Here is a 21,834-nt window from a genome sequence, read left to right as displayed (position 1 = left end):
CTCAGTGTGGTTTTGATTTGTGTTTCCCTGATGATGAGTGATGTTGAGTATCGTTTCATGTGCCTACAGGCCATCTGGATGTCCTCTTTGGTGAAGTGTCTGTTCATGTCTTCTGCCCATTTCTTCACTGGGTTATTTGTTTTCTGGGTGTGAAGTTTGGTGAGTTCCTTGTAGATTTTAGATACGAGCCCTTTATCTGATATGTCATTTGCAACTACCTTTTCCCATTCTGTCAGTTGCCTATTAGTTTTCTTGGTTGTTTCCTTTGCCTTGCAGAAGCTTTTTATCTTGATGAAGTCCCAAGAGTTCAGTTTTGCTTTCAATTCCCTTGCCTTTGGGGATGTGTCGAGTAGGAGATTGCTGCGGTGGAGGACTTCTTGTTTTTTTTTAAGTTTATTTATTTATTTTGAGAGAGAGAATCCCAAGCAGGCTCTGTACTGTCAGTGCAGAGCCCATCTTGGGGCCCGAACCCAAGAACTGTGAGATCATGACCTGAGCTGAAATCTAGAGTCCAATATTGAGCTGACTGACACAGCCAGTCACCCCAGAAAGTCTTCTTTTTTCTTAAAAAAATTTTTTTTAATGTTTATTTATTGTTGAGAGAGAGAAGGAGAAAACATGCGCGTACGCAAGCGCACGTGTGTGTGCAACTGGGGAAGGGCAGAGAGAAGGGGAGCAGAGAATCCCAAGTGGGCTCTGTGCTGATAGCAGTGAGCCTGATGCGGGGCTCGAACTCACAAACTGAGATCATGACCTGAGCCGAAGTCAGAAGCTTAACCAATTGAGCACCCAGGCACTCCAGAAACAAGTCTTTCCTTTTAAGTCATCTAGAAAAACGATCTTTCAGAATTGGTACATTGGCAAATTAACTTCATTTTGTATGTTCTTATGATCAATGATACTGCTTTTGGTGTTTGAGTTATTAAGGAACATATTGGATAAATGTTTAAAAGTATGGTTTTGAGTGGGTTTCATAAGTATCAAGAATCAATGGTAAGATTCTCCTTATCTGAAATCAGCAGAGGAGAGTTGTCATAAGTGTGACATGTTTATCTTTGCATGCCCAGCTGGTGACACTTGTCAGAAGTTTTCTTCTTTTTTATTAAAAAATTTTAAATGTTTATTTATTTTTGAGAGGAAGGAGGGGCAGAGAAAGAGGGACAGAGGGTCTGAAGCAGCTCTAAGCTAACTTGTCCGAAGTTTTCTTACGTGAAGAGTTGTCTGCTTTAAATTAGCATAGTTTAGTGAAATCATTCTAGAGTTGGTATTGGTAAATTTAATTCTTAGAGAAAAGACACGGATTATATAAAAGATTGTAAGACTACATCTATAGTCCTGTTCTCCCTAGTCTTTTCAGTGTTCCTCTGAAATCTGTGTCTTCCTGCAAGATTTCCATATGGACTGTCTGTCCATTGTACAATTATAAATTGTACATTTGTGCCTTGTAAAGAATCCTGCTCTTCAGGACTGAGAGGGAATCTGAAATAGAAATTATTTGGTGCTTAAAGAAACTTTTCTTCCAGTTTCCCTGGATAATCTGTTTTTCCATTTTCATTTTATTCCCGCACATTTGATTGTTCATAAACTATTAATGACTGCCTTCTCTACTCATCCTTCCCTCTTAGAAGGATCTAATTGGGCAAAAATGAAAGTATTAACTTGCATCTCTGAGTACTTGGAATCAGAGAACAGATACGAAATTCTGCTTAAAATCACAGATAGAGGGGCACCTGGGTGGCTCAGTCGGTTAAGTGTCCGACTTTGGCTCAGGTCCTGATCTCACAGTTCGTGGGTTCGAGCCCCACATCGGATTCTGTGCTGACAGCTCAGAGCCTGGAGCCTATTTCAGATTCTGTGTCTCCCTCTCTCTCTGGCCCTCCCCCACTCATGCGCTGTCTCTCTCTCTCTCTCTCTCTCTCTGTCCCCAAAATAAATAAACTATAAAAAAATTTTTAACAAGTCACAGATAGAGGGTTTGACCTGCAGAATTGTGCCTGAATCAAAACAGGGAGCGCTTGAGATTCTGATAGTAAGAACTGAGTGTGCGTTATAGAAAGAGACAGACAGTGAACAAGGAAAACTAAAGCTAGGAGGAGTGAGCTTCTACAGAAATGGTGAGTCATGGAGGCAACTGGCCTCTGGAAAGTGGCTAGTTTTTGTGGCTCTGGCAGCAGGTACAAATGGTCTATGTCCATCTGTAGGAGCTGAGGTGGAATGACTCCCAAGCTTCTTCTCCCTCAAATTCCTGTTCTTGGCAAGTATAGCTCTGATTTGCTGAGTTTAATGCAAATCTGAGTGTCAAACTTGAATGATATAGAAGCCAGGAAGGCCCTATAAAAGCGTTAAGTGGGTTGGCTAGAAGAGAAGAAGGAACCCTGAGGACCGTGGTAAAATGAAGAACAAATCCAATTGAAAGCTCCAGCTCATTGTTGCCATTAAGGAATGATGGTTCGTGTTGGTAGATTTTTCAGAGTTTTTAAGAGAAGCTAGAAATACAGTTTTTGGTGAAATTTCTTACATTTTAAAATATTTTGTGAGTCAGGCAAAACTGGATTCTACCTATAGCATGCTTCCTTTACTTTTATGCATTTTCTGTGCATTCTTACAGGTTCCCATGAGTGTTCCTCTGAAATCTGTGTCCTGTAGCCACAGATGTGGGAGCTGATTGTGGTGTCACAATGTCTGTTTTCTCTCCATTCACTTATTGTAGTTTGTTGTGGCATATCCTAGAGGCATGGAAAGTGGAGGGTGGCCAGGAATAGCAGGGTATTTAATTTGGAAGACTGCAGACTAATGACCTCTAATATTTTATTAAAGGTGCTTAGGTGGCTGTCCTCCTGATCTGAGTAGATGGGTAATATGGTCAAGTCAAAAGAACAGTCAGGCACCTGGGTAGTTTAGTTGGTTAGGTATCCGACTTTGGCTCAGGTCATGATCTCACTGTTCCTGAGTTCAAGTCTTATGGTGGGCTCTGTGCTGACAGCTCAGAGCCTGGAGCCTGCTTCAGTTTCTGTCTTCGTCTCTCTCTGCCCCTTTCCCACTGGCACTCTGTCTCTGTTTTTCTCAAAAATAAATAAACAAACAAACAAAAAAGACAACCAATATCTCCCACTCACTTGCCTCTCCTGGTATTTACCACTAATCAATAATCTTACACTATTTCTTGCTAGACCAGATCTCTTCCAGACCAGATAATTTTTTCTAGATATTGTTTAATAGAAAACCAGTGAAGATTAAAGAGAGACTAGAGATGTACCAGGGATAGACAGCATAATTATAGCTTTCAGAGAAAATTATGGATTGATCACATCTATTCCCTCTACATAGAATTTGGAAACCATAAATTATTTATAATCTTTTTTGTTTTTCAACTTTCTTAAAATGTTTCTTAATTACTTACTTTTGCATGGGTAATGCATACACAAGATTAACAGAAAGAAGGAGAAAAAGAACTAGAGAACCAGTAAAGAATAAACAATGGAAAGAAGTCAAACTTTTTTCATGTCAGACCCTGCTTCCTCTTTGCTTCTCTGTAGGCACCCACTGTTTCTATTTTCTTCTGTTATCCTTCTTGACATATTCTGTACTTATATACACCATAGGAAACCATGAATATGTAGTGGGTTTTCTACAGTTGCCATTTGGTAATTGATAGTATTGATTAGCCAGTAGGAGCTAAGAGATTAGAAAAACAAAGAGGGAAAGGAAATCTAAGATTTTAAGGTATGAATGATGTCAGAGACTAAATTTACAAATAATAAGGGGTGATAAGTACTTATATTTAAAATATCTATAATTGAAATAATTAGACCTGATATTGGTTTTAACTGACATCATATAATGTTCATGTTCCTACTAAGTAAAGCAAAAATATTTAAGCTCACAGTATTACAGTGATTCACAAAATACATATTCGGTAAATAATTGTCTTTAATGCCCAGTCACGTTTGACTAGATATTAAAGTTTAAGACTTTGAATTGCTCGTGTTTTACTTAAGAAATAATATACAATGCTGTTTTCAAGGCTTTTGTTCCATAGTCTTCTAGAAAAAAATTCAGTATCATAGGCAGAAAAATCATATTTCAGGTAATAGAGTATGTCACTGCGTACAAATCCATTCTTACTTCAATCAAAAAAGAATATGATGCCTGTATTGAGACAATGAAGGAAGGCCAAAGAAGTGCACTTTGTCTTCATGGAAAACTTAAAGCTCTGGCGGCAGAGCCCGTAACACTGGTATATCACAGGAAAAGAACAATCCAACTTGAAGCAAAGTAAGTACATTAGTAAGTAGCCTAAAAGGTGATGTTACTTAGTTATATTAACCAGTCACTGTAACTAAAACCAGTGTTTCTTAGTCTTTGTGAATTTCTATTTTCTTTTTTCATTTATTTAAAACAGATTTGTTTTTATTTGGATATGGATTTATTTATTTATTTTAATGTTTATCCATTTGAGAGAGAGCATGCGTGAGAGCACAAGCGGTGGAGGGGCAGAGACACACACACAGAATCTGAAGCAGGCTCCAAGCTCTAAGCTGTCAGCATAGAGCCAGACTTGGGGCTTGAACCCACGAACCACAAAATCCTGATCTGAGCCGAAGTCGGATGTTTAACCGACTGAGCCACCCAGGTGCCTCTCAATTTTATTTTAAAGCTGTGTTTTTTTTATGACCTTTCTTACCAACTTGAAATAACTATATTTTTTACTTCTTTCAAGTGAAAAAATAATAATTCTGTTTGAGAATTTTTTAATATCTCTTAGGATAATTGGAAGCATATTATAGTATCATAAAATGAAAGATGCAGGTAATTGCTCCAGGTAATTTCTTGTGTGGAAGATTTGATAGTAAACTCTCATGATTACTGTCTGAATTAGAGCACTTAATCCTCTGATGCACAACAGTAGGAGAGGATAAGATCCTCTCTTGATGAGTAGTGTTATATTTTCAGTGTTCCATTTGGTAAATGGTGGGAACATTATTTTTATAGATTATTTCAAATCATCTTGGAAAACTATGTGAAATTTAATCTCCATTTCTGGTAATAAAGTTGGCTAGATGTTGAGATAAGTCTTTTTATTCTGGAAAAAATGCTACGTAAAGTATTAAAAAAATCTTTCTAAAAGCAGTAGGAAGCTGGCAAATGAGTAAGAGATTATCAGGGCAAAATTGTAACAAAAGGTAAGAGGACCAGTAATGCTTCTTTGGCCCTGAGAGCTCTTGTTTTATTTATTTATTTACTTATTTACTTATTTATTTATTTATTTATTAAAAATAGTTTATTGTCAAATTGGTTTCCGTACAACACCCAGTGCTCTTCCCCACAAGTGCCCTCCTCCATCACCTCCACCTCTTTCCCCCTCCCCCTTCCCCTTCAACCCTCAGCTTATTTTCAGTATTCAGTAGTCTGAGAGCTCTTGTTACAACTAGTGACTATAAGCTTCAGGAGGACGAAAGACAAGCCTAGGATCTACCCCAGGGTGTAGTCTACTGGGAAATCCTCTTCATATAAAGCTGGGACATTAAAGGGCTATACACTCGCTCATAGAGTGAACCGGAGGTAAGCTGCTCAGTCCTTGGGGACTGCATAGAAAATTGCCTTCTGTTCAGCAGACTGCTAACAAGTATGGGTCTTATTTTGGGGTGATGAAATATTCTGGAACTACAAGTGGTAGTGGTTGTAAACTCTAAATATACTAAAATTCACTGAATTGTATACAAGGGTGTACTTAAGGTATATGAACTGAATCTCGATAAACCTATTATAAAAAGAAAAGGAGGCTCCATCCATGGAGGATGGAGTGAGAAAGTCATGTCTCATCAGAATTCAGAAGAGAAGAGAATACTTGTAATGAGCCCTGGGTGATGTATGGGATTGTTGAATCACTATATTGTACGTCTGTGACTAAATAACACTGTATGTTAACGATAATGGAATTAAATTTTTTTTTTTAAAGAAGAGACTAATGGGACAATGTTTGGAGAGATAATGGCTGAGAATTTTCTAGAACTGGTGGAAAGATAACAATTCACAGATTTAAGAAGTCTCCAAACTCCCAAACATTATAAATAATAAGGGATTCTCAACTAGATTTATCACAGTGAAATTACCAAAGATAAAAAGATCCTAAAAGTAGTTACAGAAAGGAGCAACAATTAGATACCTTTGCCTTAGTGCTGGAACATATATTAAAATTTCATTCCTTTTTATGGCTGAATAATATTCCATTGTATGAATATACCATATTTTATTTATCTGTTGATGGATACTTGGATTGTTTCTACCTCTGGCTGTTGTGAATAATGTCTCTGTGAACATTCATGTACAAGTATCTGAGTCCCTGCTTTCAATTCTTTTGGAACTCTGTTTACTTTTAATATGCTCTTCTTCTGCAAGCGTAAGTTTATTGGATGAAACCTAAAGGATGTTTTATTTCCACAGTCCCTCTTTCATAAATGCTGCAGGCTCTTACTCAGTCATCTGTAGTCACTGGGAACTCTGTATAGTAATCAGATGTAGGCAGCAGTTCCTTACAGGCAAAAACATGTTTTTCATTTGCCAAAAACTCTGACATTTATGTATCTAACTTATTTTAATCTGTTATTTCTTCCCTGGGCCAACATATCAGTAATAAACTAGGCAGTGAACTTCCAATAATGCTTAAAATAAATTTATATCTACGTCTTGGTCTTTAAGATCCCCGTTTCTGGAGTAAGTCAGTTTTAACTCAAAGAAGTGCTATCATTCCTCCAGCTCTAGGATCTAAATTACTATAGGAGGCTGAAAAATGAACGGCCTTAAAGATAATCTGATTCTAATCCTGGGAATCTGGAAATGTTATTTATTTGGAAAAAGGGTATTTACAGATGTTATTACATTAAGGATCTTGAGATAGGGAGATTATCCTGGATTATACAGGTGAACCCTAAATACAGTCACAAGTGTTCTTATAAAAGAGAGGCAGAAGGAGTATTGATAGGCAGAAGGGGAGAAGGCAATGTGACCACCGAGGCAGAGATTGAAGTGATGTAGCCACAGAAGACCAGCAGCCCCCAGAAGCTGGAAGAGGCAAGGAACAGATTCTTCCCTAGAGCTTCTAGAGAAAGAATAGCCCTTTGATTTTGGCCCAGTGAGGCTGATTTGGGGTTTCTGATCTCTGGAACTGTGAAGAGAATAAATTTCTGTTGTTTTAAGCTACCAATAAGATTTTTGGCAATTTGTTATAGCAGCTACGTGAAACTAATACAATTATAAAAATTTTAATTGCAAAGGTAATTTTCAACTACTGGGAATAAACATAGTACTTGTGGCCAGATTATTATGTTTTACACGTACAAATTTCCCGTGAGATTATGAATCATAGTGTAAGATTTTACTGATGCTCTGAAAGAAAGCTGTTCCTCCCTAGTGAGGTTAGAGGTTAGTTAACTTTTTATGGGCATTGTTTTATAAACCTCCATCTAAGTCCATAACAGTTCAAAATTATAATTAGCCAAAACAGGGATTTAACCTGTTTTACTTTAAATCTTATAATTAAGTAACTAAATTCATTGAAAGATATATGAGAGCCTTTCTGTTTTTCAGAATGAGGGTTATTGAAAATAATTCCTCAAAAATTCAATTGCAAATAGACCAAATGAAACAACTTAGGGCAGAATATGACACAGAAGAAGTAAAATGTACTTTCTCCAAAGATCCTTCAAAACCTATTCCAGGTACTGTATTTTGCTTAAAATATTTAAAATTTCCAACTGTTTCCAGTTATTACCTATTACACAAATTAATACATACGTGCTGCAATGTGTATATTTGAAGTGCATCAGGACTTAAGCCAGACTTTACAAACAGCTTTAGTCAGAACTCCCAGTGGATACAAGGGGTTGAGAAGACTTCAACAGCCCTCAAAGACTGAAGGACGGTTCCAGGGTGACTGGGTTATTTAAAGTATAATGGAGTGGCTGTTAAAGTTTGCTTCCTGCATCAATATCAGCATTACCTGTCAACCTGTTAGACATGCAAATTCTCTGACCGGACTGCAGACTTACTGTGTGTCAGAAGATCCAGGGATGGGAATTGGGTGGAGGTGGGGTGGAGCTCAGCAGTGTTTTAGCAAGTCCCTCAGGTGGTTCTAAAGTAGAGAACCCCTGGTGTATGAAAAAACTGTGGTGTATTAATGTTGTTGATTAACATTGATGTCAGCATTCACTGGTTCTTCATCTTCAGCTAAATCACATTTTAAGAAACTGTGGAGTATAATCTGGAATTCATCAGGAGTTGAGAAGTTTGTATGATGAATGGATAAAAGAATTGCAAATATTCATCCTAGAGAAAAGGAAGACTTTCAGAATAGATAATTGTATTAAAAACTTAAGAGTTTCAACCAGTGTTTATCCACAGGCAGAATTGATAGGTGGAACTTTTAGGAAATCAGTTTGGTTTCAGTAGAAGAAGCTGTGTCTTGAAGATAATGGGCTACTCCATACCAGCGCATTTCACTTGAGTTTGAATGATCATCTGGTGTTTGGTGGAAGCAGGGACTAGATTCACGTTCAAATATAAAACTACAAATAAGGAACATATAAATAAGGAGAGAAAAGGTCAAATTGATTAAATGCTGAGAGGATTCAGGGTAAGGGAATGATTAAAAATTGAGTGGGATTAATCTGGGAGACAATTTTGAGGTATGCCACAATTGGGAGCACGTAGGTAGCATCCAACTCTTGATTCTAGCTCAAGTCAGGATCTCACAGTTCCTGATTTTGACCCCGAAGTTAGACTCTGCCCTGACAGCTCAGAGCCTGCTTGGATTCTCTCTTTCCCTCTCTTTCTGCCCCTCCCCCCCTCAAAAATAAACATTAAGAAAAAATAAAGGCAGCAGTTGGCCTGAATAAAGGAATCATTTTAAGTGTGAGTGGGTTGTGATGAATAATGAATACAGGAGGCAATGAGGGAGAGAGGAGTGAAAGTTTAGCAGATGTTATAAGCTTTGCATTGGAGAGAATAAACATTACCCTGGGACTTGCTGTATTAGATGAATGAAAGATTTGGGTAGAGAGAAATCTTTGGACAAAAATCTTGACTCGCTAGGCAGAAACTCTTAGTGGTAAAATGATATTTAAGAGGTTTGCAAGGTGTGTCAATAAGGTCATTAAAACTTTTTGAGTACTAGGGTTTGGACAATCAGTTTTCATTGACAGTATGTTTAAAATGGCTACACATTTAAAATTGTATGCTAATTCTGTTTATGTTCACTAAGTTATAAGTTCATGCTACCATTTCTTAATTATTTCATAACATGGCAAACTATGATCTATATTGCTGAAACTTGCTGTTTTAGCACAAGAGTCCACCATATGGTTTGGCTTGTTTGATTTGTTCCCTTTTCCCTAGGCATGACTCTCCAAGAATCCGTCAATTTAGATGCTCTCACTGCGTACCTGAAACATCTTGAAGATAAATATGCAGAAATTAAACAGGTTATGTTGAAAAAATATGTACCAGTTCAGATGAAGGCAGATTTAGATAAGGAAATGATGGTGATATTAAAACGGAGAGATTTAGCTGAAAATTTAAACAAAGAATTACAGTTTTGGTATGAAGATTGCTTATGTATTTTTTAAGTTTGAAGCTTTTATTGTGTTATTCTAACATTCTATTTGATTTTAGGTTCAGTATATTGTTTTTCTTTGTAGTCATCAAAGACTGCAGATTATTTCAAATGCACTTACTTCATGGGTAAAATCTGATACGAGCAGCTCATTTCAAGATATCGTGGAGCAAATTCATAAAACTAAAGATTTCCATGGTAATTTACTGTATTTTTTTAATTAACAAAAATAAAGGAAAACATTGTTTTTCTCCCAGAAAACTAAAGAGTGATGATTTTCCTAGGCTGAGTTTAAAGAAATAAAAAATGGACTTATTCTGTTAGCTCTCTATTACCCTGTGGCTTCTCCCTTCAACAGCCAGCACATAATTGGTAAATACTGGATGTGGCAAACCAAAGAGAGAATACCTAAAAATGTTCCTGAAAATAAGGGAGAGAGGGACAGGGAGGCCACTCAGTTTAAAAAGAGGTTGGTGCTGATGGGGCACCTGGGTGGCTCAGTCAGGTAAATGTCCAACTTCAGCTTAGGTCATGATCTCAGGGTTCATGAGTTCAAACCCTGCATTGGTCTCTGTGCTGACAGGTCAGAGCCTGGAGCCTGCTTCAGATTCTGTATTGCCCTCTCTGCCCTTTCCCCACTCACACTCTGTCTTTGTCTCTTAAAAATGAATAAATGTTTTAAAAAATTTAATATAATAAGTAAATGTTAAAAAAATTAAATACTCTGACTTGATTTCAACTCAGGTTGTGATCTCATGGTTTGTGAGTTTGAGCCCATGTTAGACTCCATGCTGACAGTGCAAAGTCTGCTTAGGATTCTCTCTCTCCCTGTCTCTGCCTCTCCCTCTTTTTCTCTCTCTCAAAAATAAATAAACTAAAAAAAAAAAAATCCCAAAAGATGAGTTAATAAAAAAAAAAAGAGGTTGGTGCTATTAGAAACCATAGCATTAAGTTGCTGACATTAAACATATATGTATTTATTATTTTCTATTGATTGATCTTCTTAAATATCCCTTGGTGCTTTCAATGTTTACAGGTGACCAAGGCATTGTTGAGGAACTGCTTGAAGATGATCCAGGCAAGGCAAGAGAAGCTGAAAATTTGCTTTACTACATTGAAAGGCAAATATTTAATTAGTTATTTTTAAAATAAGTAATCTCTACACTGAACATGGGGCTTAAACTCACAACCCTGAGATCAAGAGTTGCATGCTCTTCTAACAGAGCCACCAAGGCACCCTATTAAAGGCAAATTATTCTAAAAGCTTTGATTTTCCTCGTGAGAATGTTATTGCATTTATTTAATATTTATTTAAATATTTATTAATTAAATATTTAATATTATTTATTAAATGAATAGCACTTATTTAGCATCTTGATGAGTTATAGTCTCTAGATTTTGTATTTTTACAATTTTACTCTGCTAAACAAATTAGAAAATAAACTAGAATAAAAAATATATTCTTTGTGTAAAAAATATTAGGTTGGTAGTCTAGGAAATTTTTCAGAGGATATAGGTGGCTCTTAGTGTTGACTTAAATTATATGTATACCGGATTTTCTTTGTACATCCTAACAATCAGCGTGATGTTACAAAATTTTTTTGAGAATGTCTTCTTGAGTCAGATTATCCTAACCAATTTCGTCATTTTTTTCTCATCATTTCCATCCTATGATATATTAAAAAGGTATATTTCTCCCTCATACTTAAGCTATTATATATAGTGCATAATAGAGGCTTAAGGAGATCTAAGAGATTTAAGAGATTTAAGAGATCTAAGGAGATTTAAGAGATTAATTCATACACTATGAGGCCAGTATATAAGGAACATATGTAATATTCCTAGTCTCATATGTTAAATAATTTTTAATTGATTGATATGGTACAAAGAAGGGGCAAAGATCATTTTGGGACAGCACCAAAGCCTGTTTTATTTCCTTATACTGTGTGCTTCTCCAAGTGTACCAGCTTCAGACAGGAGAGAAAAAACCTTGTTGAAGCTAAAAGTTTTATATATTTTGCTTATTAGTATTACTTTGGTGTTTTTCTCTTCTAGGGTTTCAATTTCATTTGCAACACTATAAATCCTGTTTGCCATAGTTTTATTAATTGTGGGGTAAGGATTGATTTGAAGACATTTTGCCCTAGGAAGAAGAGTAGAGACTTAAGTTATCTGAACTATTATTTTTTCTTCTTGTGTTAATCTCATATTTAATTGGGAGTCTGATGCCTGGCAGAGCAACAACAAAGGCCTCAATACCAAGGACGCCTCTTGATCTCCAATCCTGCAGCTCTTCTGTTTCAATTACTATTTCCCATACGTTGAGTCTCTAAGCATATTGTCCTTCTTTCCCCAATATCTCTTTTTATCTAGACACAACATGAGAGAAAAAAAATCTGAGCTCATTGTAAATTCGGTAGAACTTCTTTCCATTTTCTGTGTCTTACAATGCGTGCTATAGGAATAAAGTACAGGGTAAGGTTCAAAGGCTACAAAAAATGACAGAATATTACAGAAAGAAGTGAAAGAACATCTTTCAGAATGAATGAACATAGTTATAGTTTTTCTGCATTACTGTGTTTAGTCTGTTATAGATATTTCTAATCATTTCTTTTTGTGTGTACTATTACAATGTCTAATGAAATGCAATGGTTGTAGGTTCAGTGAATTAATGTCACTTGGTGAATATGAAAAGGCAGCTTGTTCTGCAGCACATAGTCCTAGAAGAGTTCTTCAAAACATTGGGACAGTAAATAAACTTAAGGGTAAGTACTCTTCTTTGAACCTTAAGTATGGATGCAAATTGTACGTTTCCCTCCTGATAGAATGGAAAGAACATGATCTAGGCTTCCAACCCTATCTCTGCCATTTACTCAGTTTCTTTAGCTGTCACATTGAAGAATTTGATTAGATTTTCTAAATTAAATGAGGAAATATTTCAAGTATACAGAAAAGTATGAAGAAACATACAACAGCCATGTACTAGCAAGATTTACCGAATGTTAATATTTTATCAAATTTGCTCTAATTCCTTTTAGGACAGCTTTGTTGTTGTAAATTGACATGTATACAACACATTGTACATATTTAGAATACACAATTTGGTAAGTGTTGACATTTTTATCACCCAATAGTTCCCTCATTGCTCAGTTATCCCTCTCTCTGACTCGGCCTCACCCCTCCCACCTCCCTCTCTCCAGCAGCTTCCCCTTAGTGGCAACTGTTAGTCAGCTTTCAGTCACTGTAGATTACTTTGCATTTCCTAGAATTTTATATAAATGGAATTAGAGTGTATGTGATCTTTTTTGACTGACTTTTTCTATTCAGCATTCTTATTTTGAAATTCATCCATGTGTTGTATCTACCAATGGTTCATTCTTTTTTATTGTTGAATAGTTTTTCATTGTGTGAATAAAAATCCTTTATCAGGTATATTGTGTAAAAATATTTCCTCTCAGTCTATAGTTTGTCTGTTCATTCTCTTAGAAGTATCTTTTTAAGTTTATTTATTTATTTTTGAGATAGAGGAACGTGTGCACGCGCGAAAGAGAGAGAGAGAACAGGAGTAGGAGAGGGGCAGAGAGAGAGAAGGAGAGAGAAAATCCCAAGCAGGCTCCACATTATCAGCACAGAGCTGGACATGGGGCTCAGTCTTACAAATAGTGGGATCATGACCTGAACCGAAATCAGGGGTTGTATGCTTCACTGACTGAGCCGTCCAGGAGCCTTCTAAGAGGAGTTTTAAATTTTGTTGAAATTCAATTTGTGATTGTTTTTTCTTTTATGGATCAGGTCTTTAGCATTGTACATAAGAAATCTGTGTCTAATCTACAGGTTTTAACTCCATTTTTTTTTGGTAAGGATTTTATGATTTTAGGTTTACATATAATGTATGATTCAGTTTGAGCTAATTTTAATATGTGATGTAAGGTATGGTCAAAATATTTTTTTTGCCTATAACTATCCAGTTGTTCCTGGATAGTTGACTTTTTCTACATAATTGCTTTTGTAGCTTTGTTGAAAATCATTTGTCCCTATACTTTTAGCTCTAATCTGTTTCATTGATCTATTTGTTTATCTTAATGCTAACACTAACTACAATGTCTTGATTATTATTGCTTTATAGTAAGTGTTAAAATCAGAGAGGGTTAGACTTCAAATTCTGTTTTTCTTTATCAAATTTAATTTGGCTCTTCTGGTTCTTTCATATTTCTATTTAAATATTTAAAATAAGATTGTAAATTTTACAAAAAAAATTGTGCTGGGGTTTACATTAAATCTGTAGATCAATTGCAGGAGAATAGACACTGAACAATATTGGTTATTTGGTTCAATGAGCCCATAAACTTGGTATATGTCTCCATTTATTTAGTCTTAAAAATATGCTTTTGTAAGTGTTTTGTAATTTTCAGTTTTCAGGTCTTTTTTTAACGTTGAAAATTTTAGTATTTTCCTTAAAAATTTTCAGATATACATGGGGTGCCTGGGTGGCTTAGTTGGTTAAGTGTCCAACTCTTGATTTCAGTTCAGGTCATGACCCCAGGGTCATGGGAGGACCCTGCATCAGGCTCTGTGCTGAACGTGGAGGCTGTTTGAGATTCTCTCTCTCTTTCTTTTCTCTCTCTCTCTCTGCCCCTCTCCCTAACTCATACTTTCTCTCTCTAAAACTTAAAAAAAAAAAATTCAAACATCTTACAAATACCCAGGATCTCTTTCTTGGGAAGTGTTCTGAAATTGGTGAAGTTTAATGTGATATTAGTATATTCCTAAGGTTTTTATCTCTTCTCCCCTTGACTGCTCAAAGTATGGGTTATAAGTTTTAGTAGAAATTAGAGCTTGCAATTAATACTCAAGTAGATGTAATTACCAGGTAAATTGCAAAACAGCCAACTTTTATTACTTTTCTAGGTGTGTGGATGTTATGCTGAGAAAATCACCAATATTAAAAAAAGAGAAATTCACCAATATTGGATGGGTGGTACTTAATTGAATGTTGCTCAGAATTTAAAAGTCCTTTTATTTTAAAACTAAACTACATTTTTAAAAGATGAGATGCTCAGAAGGAAATACAGAGGTATAAACACAGGAGAGATAAACTCAATGGAGCTTACAGATACAGATAGTTTTTCCAATTATTTTCATTTTAAGTGGAAATTTTTGATGTCAAATATACTCAGATTGTTTTTCGTAGATTTTCCCCTGAAAGCTTTTTAAATTCAACAGTTTGAAAAAAATGATTTTTTATATTTATCTGAACACAACAAACTTGTTACCCTACACATAATGCGTATGATCATATGTATTTATAGAGATTACTTGGCTGTGAATTGTGTGTTAAATCGCCTATCTCATATTTTTACAAGCACAACTTTCAGTATTGTATCCTAGTGGATGTAACAGAGTATAATTTTCTAGTTTTTATTCAGTGAACTCAAAGCCAAGAAACCATTCCAACAGTCACTTACAATTTGATAGCTGATTATCAGGTCATTTACCCTGCAGAAGTATTCTTACATCATGAATGATGACATTGTATATTTTGGGCATTAAACTTAATTTTTATAAGTCTGAAATTTAAACTGGTCTTTATAAAAGTAGCCAAAGCCTAAGGAATATGATGACAGAAGAGGGTTCTATCACAGAGCCTTTGTAGTTTTGTAAGAAACACAGGAACAAAGAAAATTAAGTGACTTTTAAAAATCTGTGTTTAGGTCTTGTACATCTTTTGTCATATTTATTTTTAAATATTTTATATTTTTTATATTATTATAATGTTTATTTCACATTCCAAAGTTGTTTGTTGCTAGTATATAGAAATATAATTGACTTTTATATATTGATCTTGTATTCTGTGACCTCTTTAAGCTTATTTATTCTAATACTTTTATTGTGTATTCCTAGAATTTCTACATAATCATGTCATCAGCTAAAAAAGAGTTCTACTTCTTCCTCTCCAGTATGGATGCCTATTATTTCTTTTACTTGCAATAAGGCAACAACACTTCCATTACAGTGTTGAATAGGAGTGGTGAGAGCAGATATTATTGCCTTGGTTTTGATCTTAGAGATAAAGTATTTAGCTTTTCATCATTAAGTATGATATTAGCTATAGATTTTTCCTGGATGCCCTTTATGAGGGTTGATAAAATTCCTCTCCCTGGTTGGTGAGAATTTTATCAGGGATGAATGTTAGATTTGCCAAATACTTTTTTTGCATTTAATGAAATGATTGTGTGGTTTTGGTCCTTTAGCCTATTAATATAACTTATTAGCTTCCTGGAGAAAACTCCATGATTTTCAATAATTTTAGTATAACTGCAGAGTTGTGTAACCATTGCCACAACTTAATTTTAGAACATTTTCATCCTTCCAGAACTCTTGAACCATTAACTCCTCATTCTGTACCCCTCCTCCCTCTCCAGACTGTAGGTAACCACTAATCTACTTGTTGTCTGTATGGATTTCCTTATTCTGGACCTTTCAAATTACTAGGATCATACAAAACATGTATTTTTGTGATTGGCTTCTTTCCCTTGCATGTTTTTGAGGTTCATTCTTGCTGGAGCACAAATATTCCATTGTAGGATATATACTGCATTTTGTTCAACCATTTGCCAGCTGATGGTAGTTTGAGTTGTTTTTACTTTTTGGCTATTATGAATAATGCAGCTGTGGACATACAAGTTTTTATGTGGACATTTGTTTTTCTTTCTCTTGGGTAGATTCCTAGGAGGGGAATGGTGGGGCTGTATGGTAACTTTGTGTTAAGACTTTCAGGAAGTGCTAAATTGTTTGCATTATTTTTCATTCCATCAACCATATATGAGAATTTCAATTTCTTCACATCCTTACCAGCATGTGTTAATGTCTGTCTTTTTTATTATAGCCTTTCTAATCCGTGTGAAGTGGTATCTTATTGTGGATTTATTTGCTTGCTTGTTTATTTTCAAAATTTAATTCCAGGTAGTTAACATCCATTGTTATATATTAATTTTGAGTGTACAATATAATGATTCAGCAATTCTATATATTACTCAGTACTCATCAAGATAAGTGTTCTCTCATTGTGGTTTTGATTTGCATATCCCTAATGACTAACAGTGTTGAGCATCCTTTCATGTGCCTATTGGCCATTCTTTGGAAAAATGTCTATTGCGTGTCCATTTTAAAATTGTTATTTGTGTTTTTATTATTAAGTTGTAAGAGTTCTTTTTATATTCTGGACACATATATCAGACAGATGATGTGCAAATATGTTCTTGCAATCTGTGGATTTTCTTTTCATTTTCTTGATGGTGGTTTTTGAAGCACTAAAGTTCTTAATTTTGATAGAGGCTGATTTGCTCTCTTCTCTTCTGTGGCTGTGCTTTTGGTGTCATATCTAAGAAATCTTTGCCTGACTTAAGATCCTGTGTTTTATTCTAAGAGTTTTATTCATTTAGGTCTGTGATCTACTTTGAGTTAATTTTTTGTGTATGGTGTGAGGTAGTGGTCCAGATTCATTCTTTAGCATATAGATATCTAGTTATCCTGGCACCATTTGTTGAAAAGACCATTCTTTATCCATGGAATAATTTAGCCCCTTTGTCAAAAATCAACTGACCATAAATGATTAGAGTACATTTCTGGACTCTTAATTCTTAATAGATATCCATCCTATGTCCGTACCACACTATTTTGATTACTGTAGCTTTGTAGTAGGTTTTGTAATTAGAAGTGTGACTCCATGTTTCTTTTGATTAGTATTTGCATGGTATATCTTTTCCCATACTCTTACTTTTGATCTATTTTTGTCTTTGTATTTAAAGTTATTGTCTTCCAGATACTATGTTTTCACTCATATGTGGAACAGGAGAAACTTAACAGAGGACCATGGGAGAGGGGAAGGGGAAAAATAGTTAATGAGAGGGAGGGAGGCAAACCATAGAGACTCTTAAATACTGAGAACAAACTCAGGGTTGATGGGGATGGGGGAGAAGGAAGGGGGGTGATGGGCATGGAGGAGGGCACTTGTTGGGATGAGCACTGGGTGCTATATGGAAACCAACTTGATTATATATATATATATATATATATATATATATATATATATATATCAGAAAAAATAAAGTTATTGTCTTCTACATGGACCCTGATGTTTATGGCAGCATTAGTAACAATAGCCAAACTATGAGAAGAGCCCAAATGTTCGTGGTATATACATATACAATGGAATATTACTCAGCCATCAGAAAGAATGGAATCTTGCCATTTGCAGTGATGTGGATGGAGCTAGAGCATACAATGCTGAGTGAAATAAATCAATCAGAGAAAAATACCATATGATTTCATTTATATGTGGAATTTAAGAAACAAAACAGATGAACAAGGGGAAGAGATGAAAAAAGAGATGGAAGCAAACACGAGACTCTTAACTATAGAGAACAAATCGAGGGTTGAGGGAGGGAGGTGGGCAGGGGATGGGCTAAGTGGGTGATGGATATTGAGGAGGGCATTTCTTATAATGAGCACTGGGTATTATTTGTAAGTGATGAATCGCTAAATTCTATACCTGAAACCAATTTTACCATATTGTTACCATTAATTAACTAGAATTTAAAATAGTAACTTGAAATAAAAATTAAAAAACAAGGAAACAAAAATAAAACCAATGTCTTCTAGGCAACATATACTTGGATTCTACTTTTTTATACAGTCTGATAATTTTTGCCTTTCAGTTGGAGTGTTTAGATCACTTACATTTAATGTGATTGTTGACATGGTTGAGTTTTATTTGTTTTCTATTTTTCTTATTTCTTTTCCCCCTCTTTTACTGTCTTCTTTTGGATTAGTTGAATTTTTTCATGATTCCGTTTTTCTCCTTTGCTGATTATAAGCTGTAACTCCTTATTGTTTTATTTTGGTTGTTGCTTTAAGGTTTATAGATCATAACATTTACTTCTCATACTCTCCCCTCAGATGATGTTATACCACTTGATGTATCATATAGAAACAGTATGCTTCTAAATACTTATATTCATAGAATATACCATTTCTAGTCTTCATTCCTTCATGTAGATTCATATTTCTATCTGGTGTTATTTGCCTTCTGCTTGAAAGACTATTTTTAACATCTTTTACAGTGATCTGCTGGTGGTATATTCTTTCAGCTTTTAAAAGTTCCATGTGGTGGGGTGCCTGGGTGGCTCAGTTGGTTTAACACCCAACTTGGGCTCAGGTCATGATGTCATGGGTTCATGGGTTCAAGCTCTGCATCGGACTCTGTGTTGACAGCTTAGAGCCTGGAGCCTGCTTCAGATTCTGTGTCTCCCTCTCTCTCTGCCCCTTGTCCACTAGTACTCTTGTCTGTCTGTCTCTCTCTCTCAAAAATAAATATTGAAAAAAAAATTTTTAAGCTCCATGTGGGGGTGCCTGGGTGACTCAGTCGGCTCAGGTCATGATCTCGCAATTCATGAGTTCAAGCCCCTCATCAGGCTCTGTGCTGACAACTTAGAACCTGGAGCCTGCTTAGGATTCTGTGTCTCCCGTTCTCTCTGCCTCTTCCCTGCTCATATTCTCTGCCCCTCTCCCACTCATTCTCTCTCTCTCTCTCCCTTTCTCTTTTCTCTCTCTCTCAAAAATTAATAAACTTTGAAAAAAAATTTTAAAGCAATTCATCACCTACAAATAATACCCAGTGTTCATTATAAGAAATGCCCTCCTCCATGTGGAGGCTTTTAGGGAGATTACATTGCATATTTCTCTCCTACCTTCTAGGTGGCTATTGGCAACTTTTGGCATTCCTTGGTTGGAGACACATCACTCCAATCTCTGCCTCTATTTTCACATAGCACATAATCTTTAGTTTTCTACAATGTAAAGTTTTACTGATAAGCATTAGATAAACATTATCAGTACCTAATTTTAGATTGAAATTTTTTTGAAAATGCAAAGAGTTGAAAATAATAATATGAAGTAAGAAAAAGCAAACTTACTTAAAGTACTCAACTCAAAAACTTTTCTTCTCTCTGTAGCTGTTGGAAAGACTAGAGGAAAGCCTTTTCCATTACTCTTATTTTTTGAAACCATCTTTAGCACAAGTCATGCATGCAGACATCCTATCAATGCAGAACTGACCCTGGAAGGAATCAAATGTGGATTATCTGAAAAACGTTTAGATTTAGTTATCAATTGGGTCACCCAGGAAAGGTAAGTAAAATTAAGCTTTTGACTTAATTTTGATATTTGGTTAATAAGGTTGTTAAGTTCTCAAGATTTCAATAGTTTTTTTATCAGCACATTGTTTGAACATTTAGCTTAGGTCTCTATTGCAATTAACCCATCAGGATTTACAAAGCATTCATGGAGTAATGTGGCCTAGTCACATAAGCCCCGATCAGGAGTTGAGTAATGGAAGTTCATGGGATGATTCATGACCTGTGAATTTATCAATCAGGATAGAAAAGTATTAATCAGTATCATGCTATGCAGAGAGATAAGGCAGAAACCTGGATCCAGATAGATTATGGGTACATGTAAAGCATATACCTAGGAGAAACCTTATAAGCAGGATGGATGTGGACCAAAGTTCCTTTTAGAATATACAAACCAGGGGCATCTAGGTGGCTCAGTCCATTAAGCATCCAACTCTTGATCTCGGCTCAGGTCATGATCTCCTGGTTCATGGGATTGAGTTGGTGTCGGGCTCCATGATGAGAGTATGGAAGCTACTTGAGATTCTCTCTTTCCCTTTCTCTCTGCTCCTCCCCACCCCTCTCTTTGTCTCTCTCTCTCTCTCTTTCTCACTCACTAAATAAATAAACATGAAAAAAGAAGAAGAAGAAGAAGAAGAAGAAGAAGAAGAAGAAGAAGAAGAAGAAGAAGGGGAAGAACATGAACATGTACACCAGCAAGGACAGGCAGGAAATGGCTTTTTGAGTTGGGTTTCAGTTATAGATTAGGAGATTTGTACTAGAGCTTCCTTAGGTTAGATTCCCTAGAACCAAAGCCTCAGACGGGAATCTGAGTGTACATGATTGACAGACGGTGAACTTCTCAAGAAAACCCTGTAAGGGAGTGAGTGAAGCAAAATAGGGAAGTGTGTGTGTGTGTGTGTGTGTGTGTGTGTGTGTGTGTGTGTGTGTGTTTGGGAAGCCAAGAAAGGATGTGATCTCAGACAAGTTCTGCCCTTGGTTTTATTTGTAGAGGGATGGCTCTGGAGCATAAACCACACCAAAGAGCTGTCCCCTCTGAGGCAAGGGACCAGTCTTTTGTACCTCTCTATTAGTCTCTATTAGAGCTATAGGCTGCCTGGTTGGGGCATAACTTCCTAGGCATGGTGACTCCCACCAGCAAAGGGCAATTTGCTGTAGACAGGAGGGGAGTGTGAGCCACTGACGGCCAACACGCAGAGCAGCTGGGGAAGGGTATGCTGTCTCAGTAAGGAGTGTCTGGGCAGGACGTTAAAACGGCATCCACTGTAGTCAACCATTTGTACAACACAAATGTATTTTTTTTCTCACATTAATTTCACTCCATCTGGGCACAACTTCTCTAGGATTCTATGGTTATAATTCTGGGGGAAACTTATAATAAGAGTATTAGTGGAATGAACTATATAGCCCTTTTCATGACAATTGATCATAGGGCTGTAATTTGTTTTTTTACAACTTTATTGAGATAGAATTTATGGACTGTAATCTTTACACGTTTAAAGTGTACAATATGATGAGTTTTTAGAAAGCAGCATTGTGAAGGTATAATTGACATATTATAAACTGCACATATTGATAGTGTACACTTTGACAAGTTTTGACATATGTATACACCCATGAAATCATCACCACAGTCAGGATAATCAACCTCATTCCAACCCCCACCCCTATCTCCAGGTATCTCAGGATCCAACCCCCACCTCCATCTCCAGGTAACCACTGTCACCTTAGATGAGGTTTCATTTTCTAGAATCTTATATACATGGAATTACACATTATGTATTCTTTTTTCTTTTTGCTCTGGCCTTTTGGGTTTAATTGAGATTCATCCATATTATTACTCATCTTTCTCCTCTGTCCTCCAATTTATATTCTTCTCCCTCTTCTTTTGGTCTTGATGGCTTGTTTGGTAGGATGACTATGGTCACCATGCCTTTATCAAACCATAATTATTGATTTACTCACTAACAGTTTTAATTGGCCTGGGACTACCCAACGATATCCCAGTAGATCATCTAATACCTATAACAA

At 35.9% G+C, this 21,834-nt stretch overlaps 1 protein-coding gene across 1 annotated transcript in view; it reads left to right on the top strand.

Annotated features, from left to right (window-relative positions):
• The window catches only part of CLHC1 (clathrin heavy chain linker domain containing 1), a 36,921-nt gene that overhangs the window by 1,096 nt on the left and 13,991 nt on the right, over nt 1-21,834 (top strand). The window contains exons 2-8 of the mRNA XM_029936227.1: nt 4,088-4,275; nt 7,588-7,718; nt 9,394-9,595; nt 9,696-9,808; nt 10,647-10,731; nt 12,269-12,375; nt 19,624-19,798. Coding sequence (XP_029792087.1) covers nt 4,088-4,275; nt 7,588-7,718; nt 9,394-9,595; nt 9,696-9,808; nt 10,647-10,731; nt 12,269-12,375; nt 19,624-19,798 — 1,001 coding nt within the window. The remainder of the gene's footprint in view (nt 1-4,087; nt 4,276-7,587; nt 7,719-9,393; nt 9,596-9,695; nt 9,809-10,646; nt 10,732-12,268; nt 12,376-19,623; nt 19,799-21,834) is intronic.

Source organism: Suricata suricatta, chromosome 4 (assembly GCF_006229205.1).
Source record: "Suricata suricatta isolate VVHF042 chromosome 4, meerkat_22Aug2017_6uvM2_HiC, whole genome shotgun sequence".
Lineage (NCBI taxonomy): Eukaryota > Metazoa > Chordata > Mammalia > Carnivora > Herpestidae > Suricata > Suricata suricatta.
Note: the sequence above shows the minus strand (reverse complement) of the source record. Positions and strands in the feature narration are given on the sequence as shown.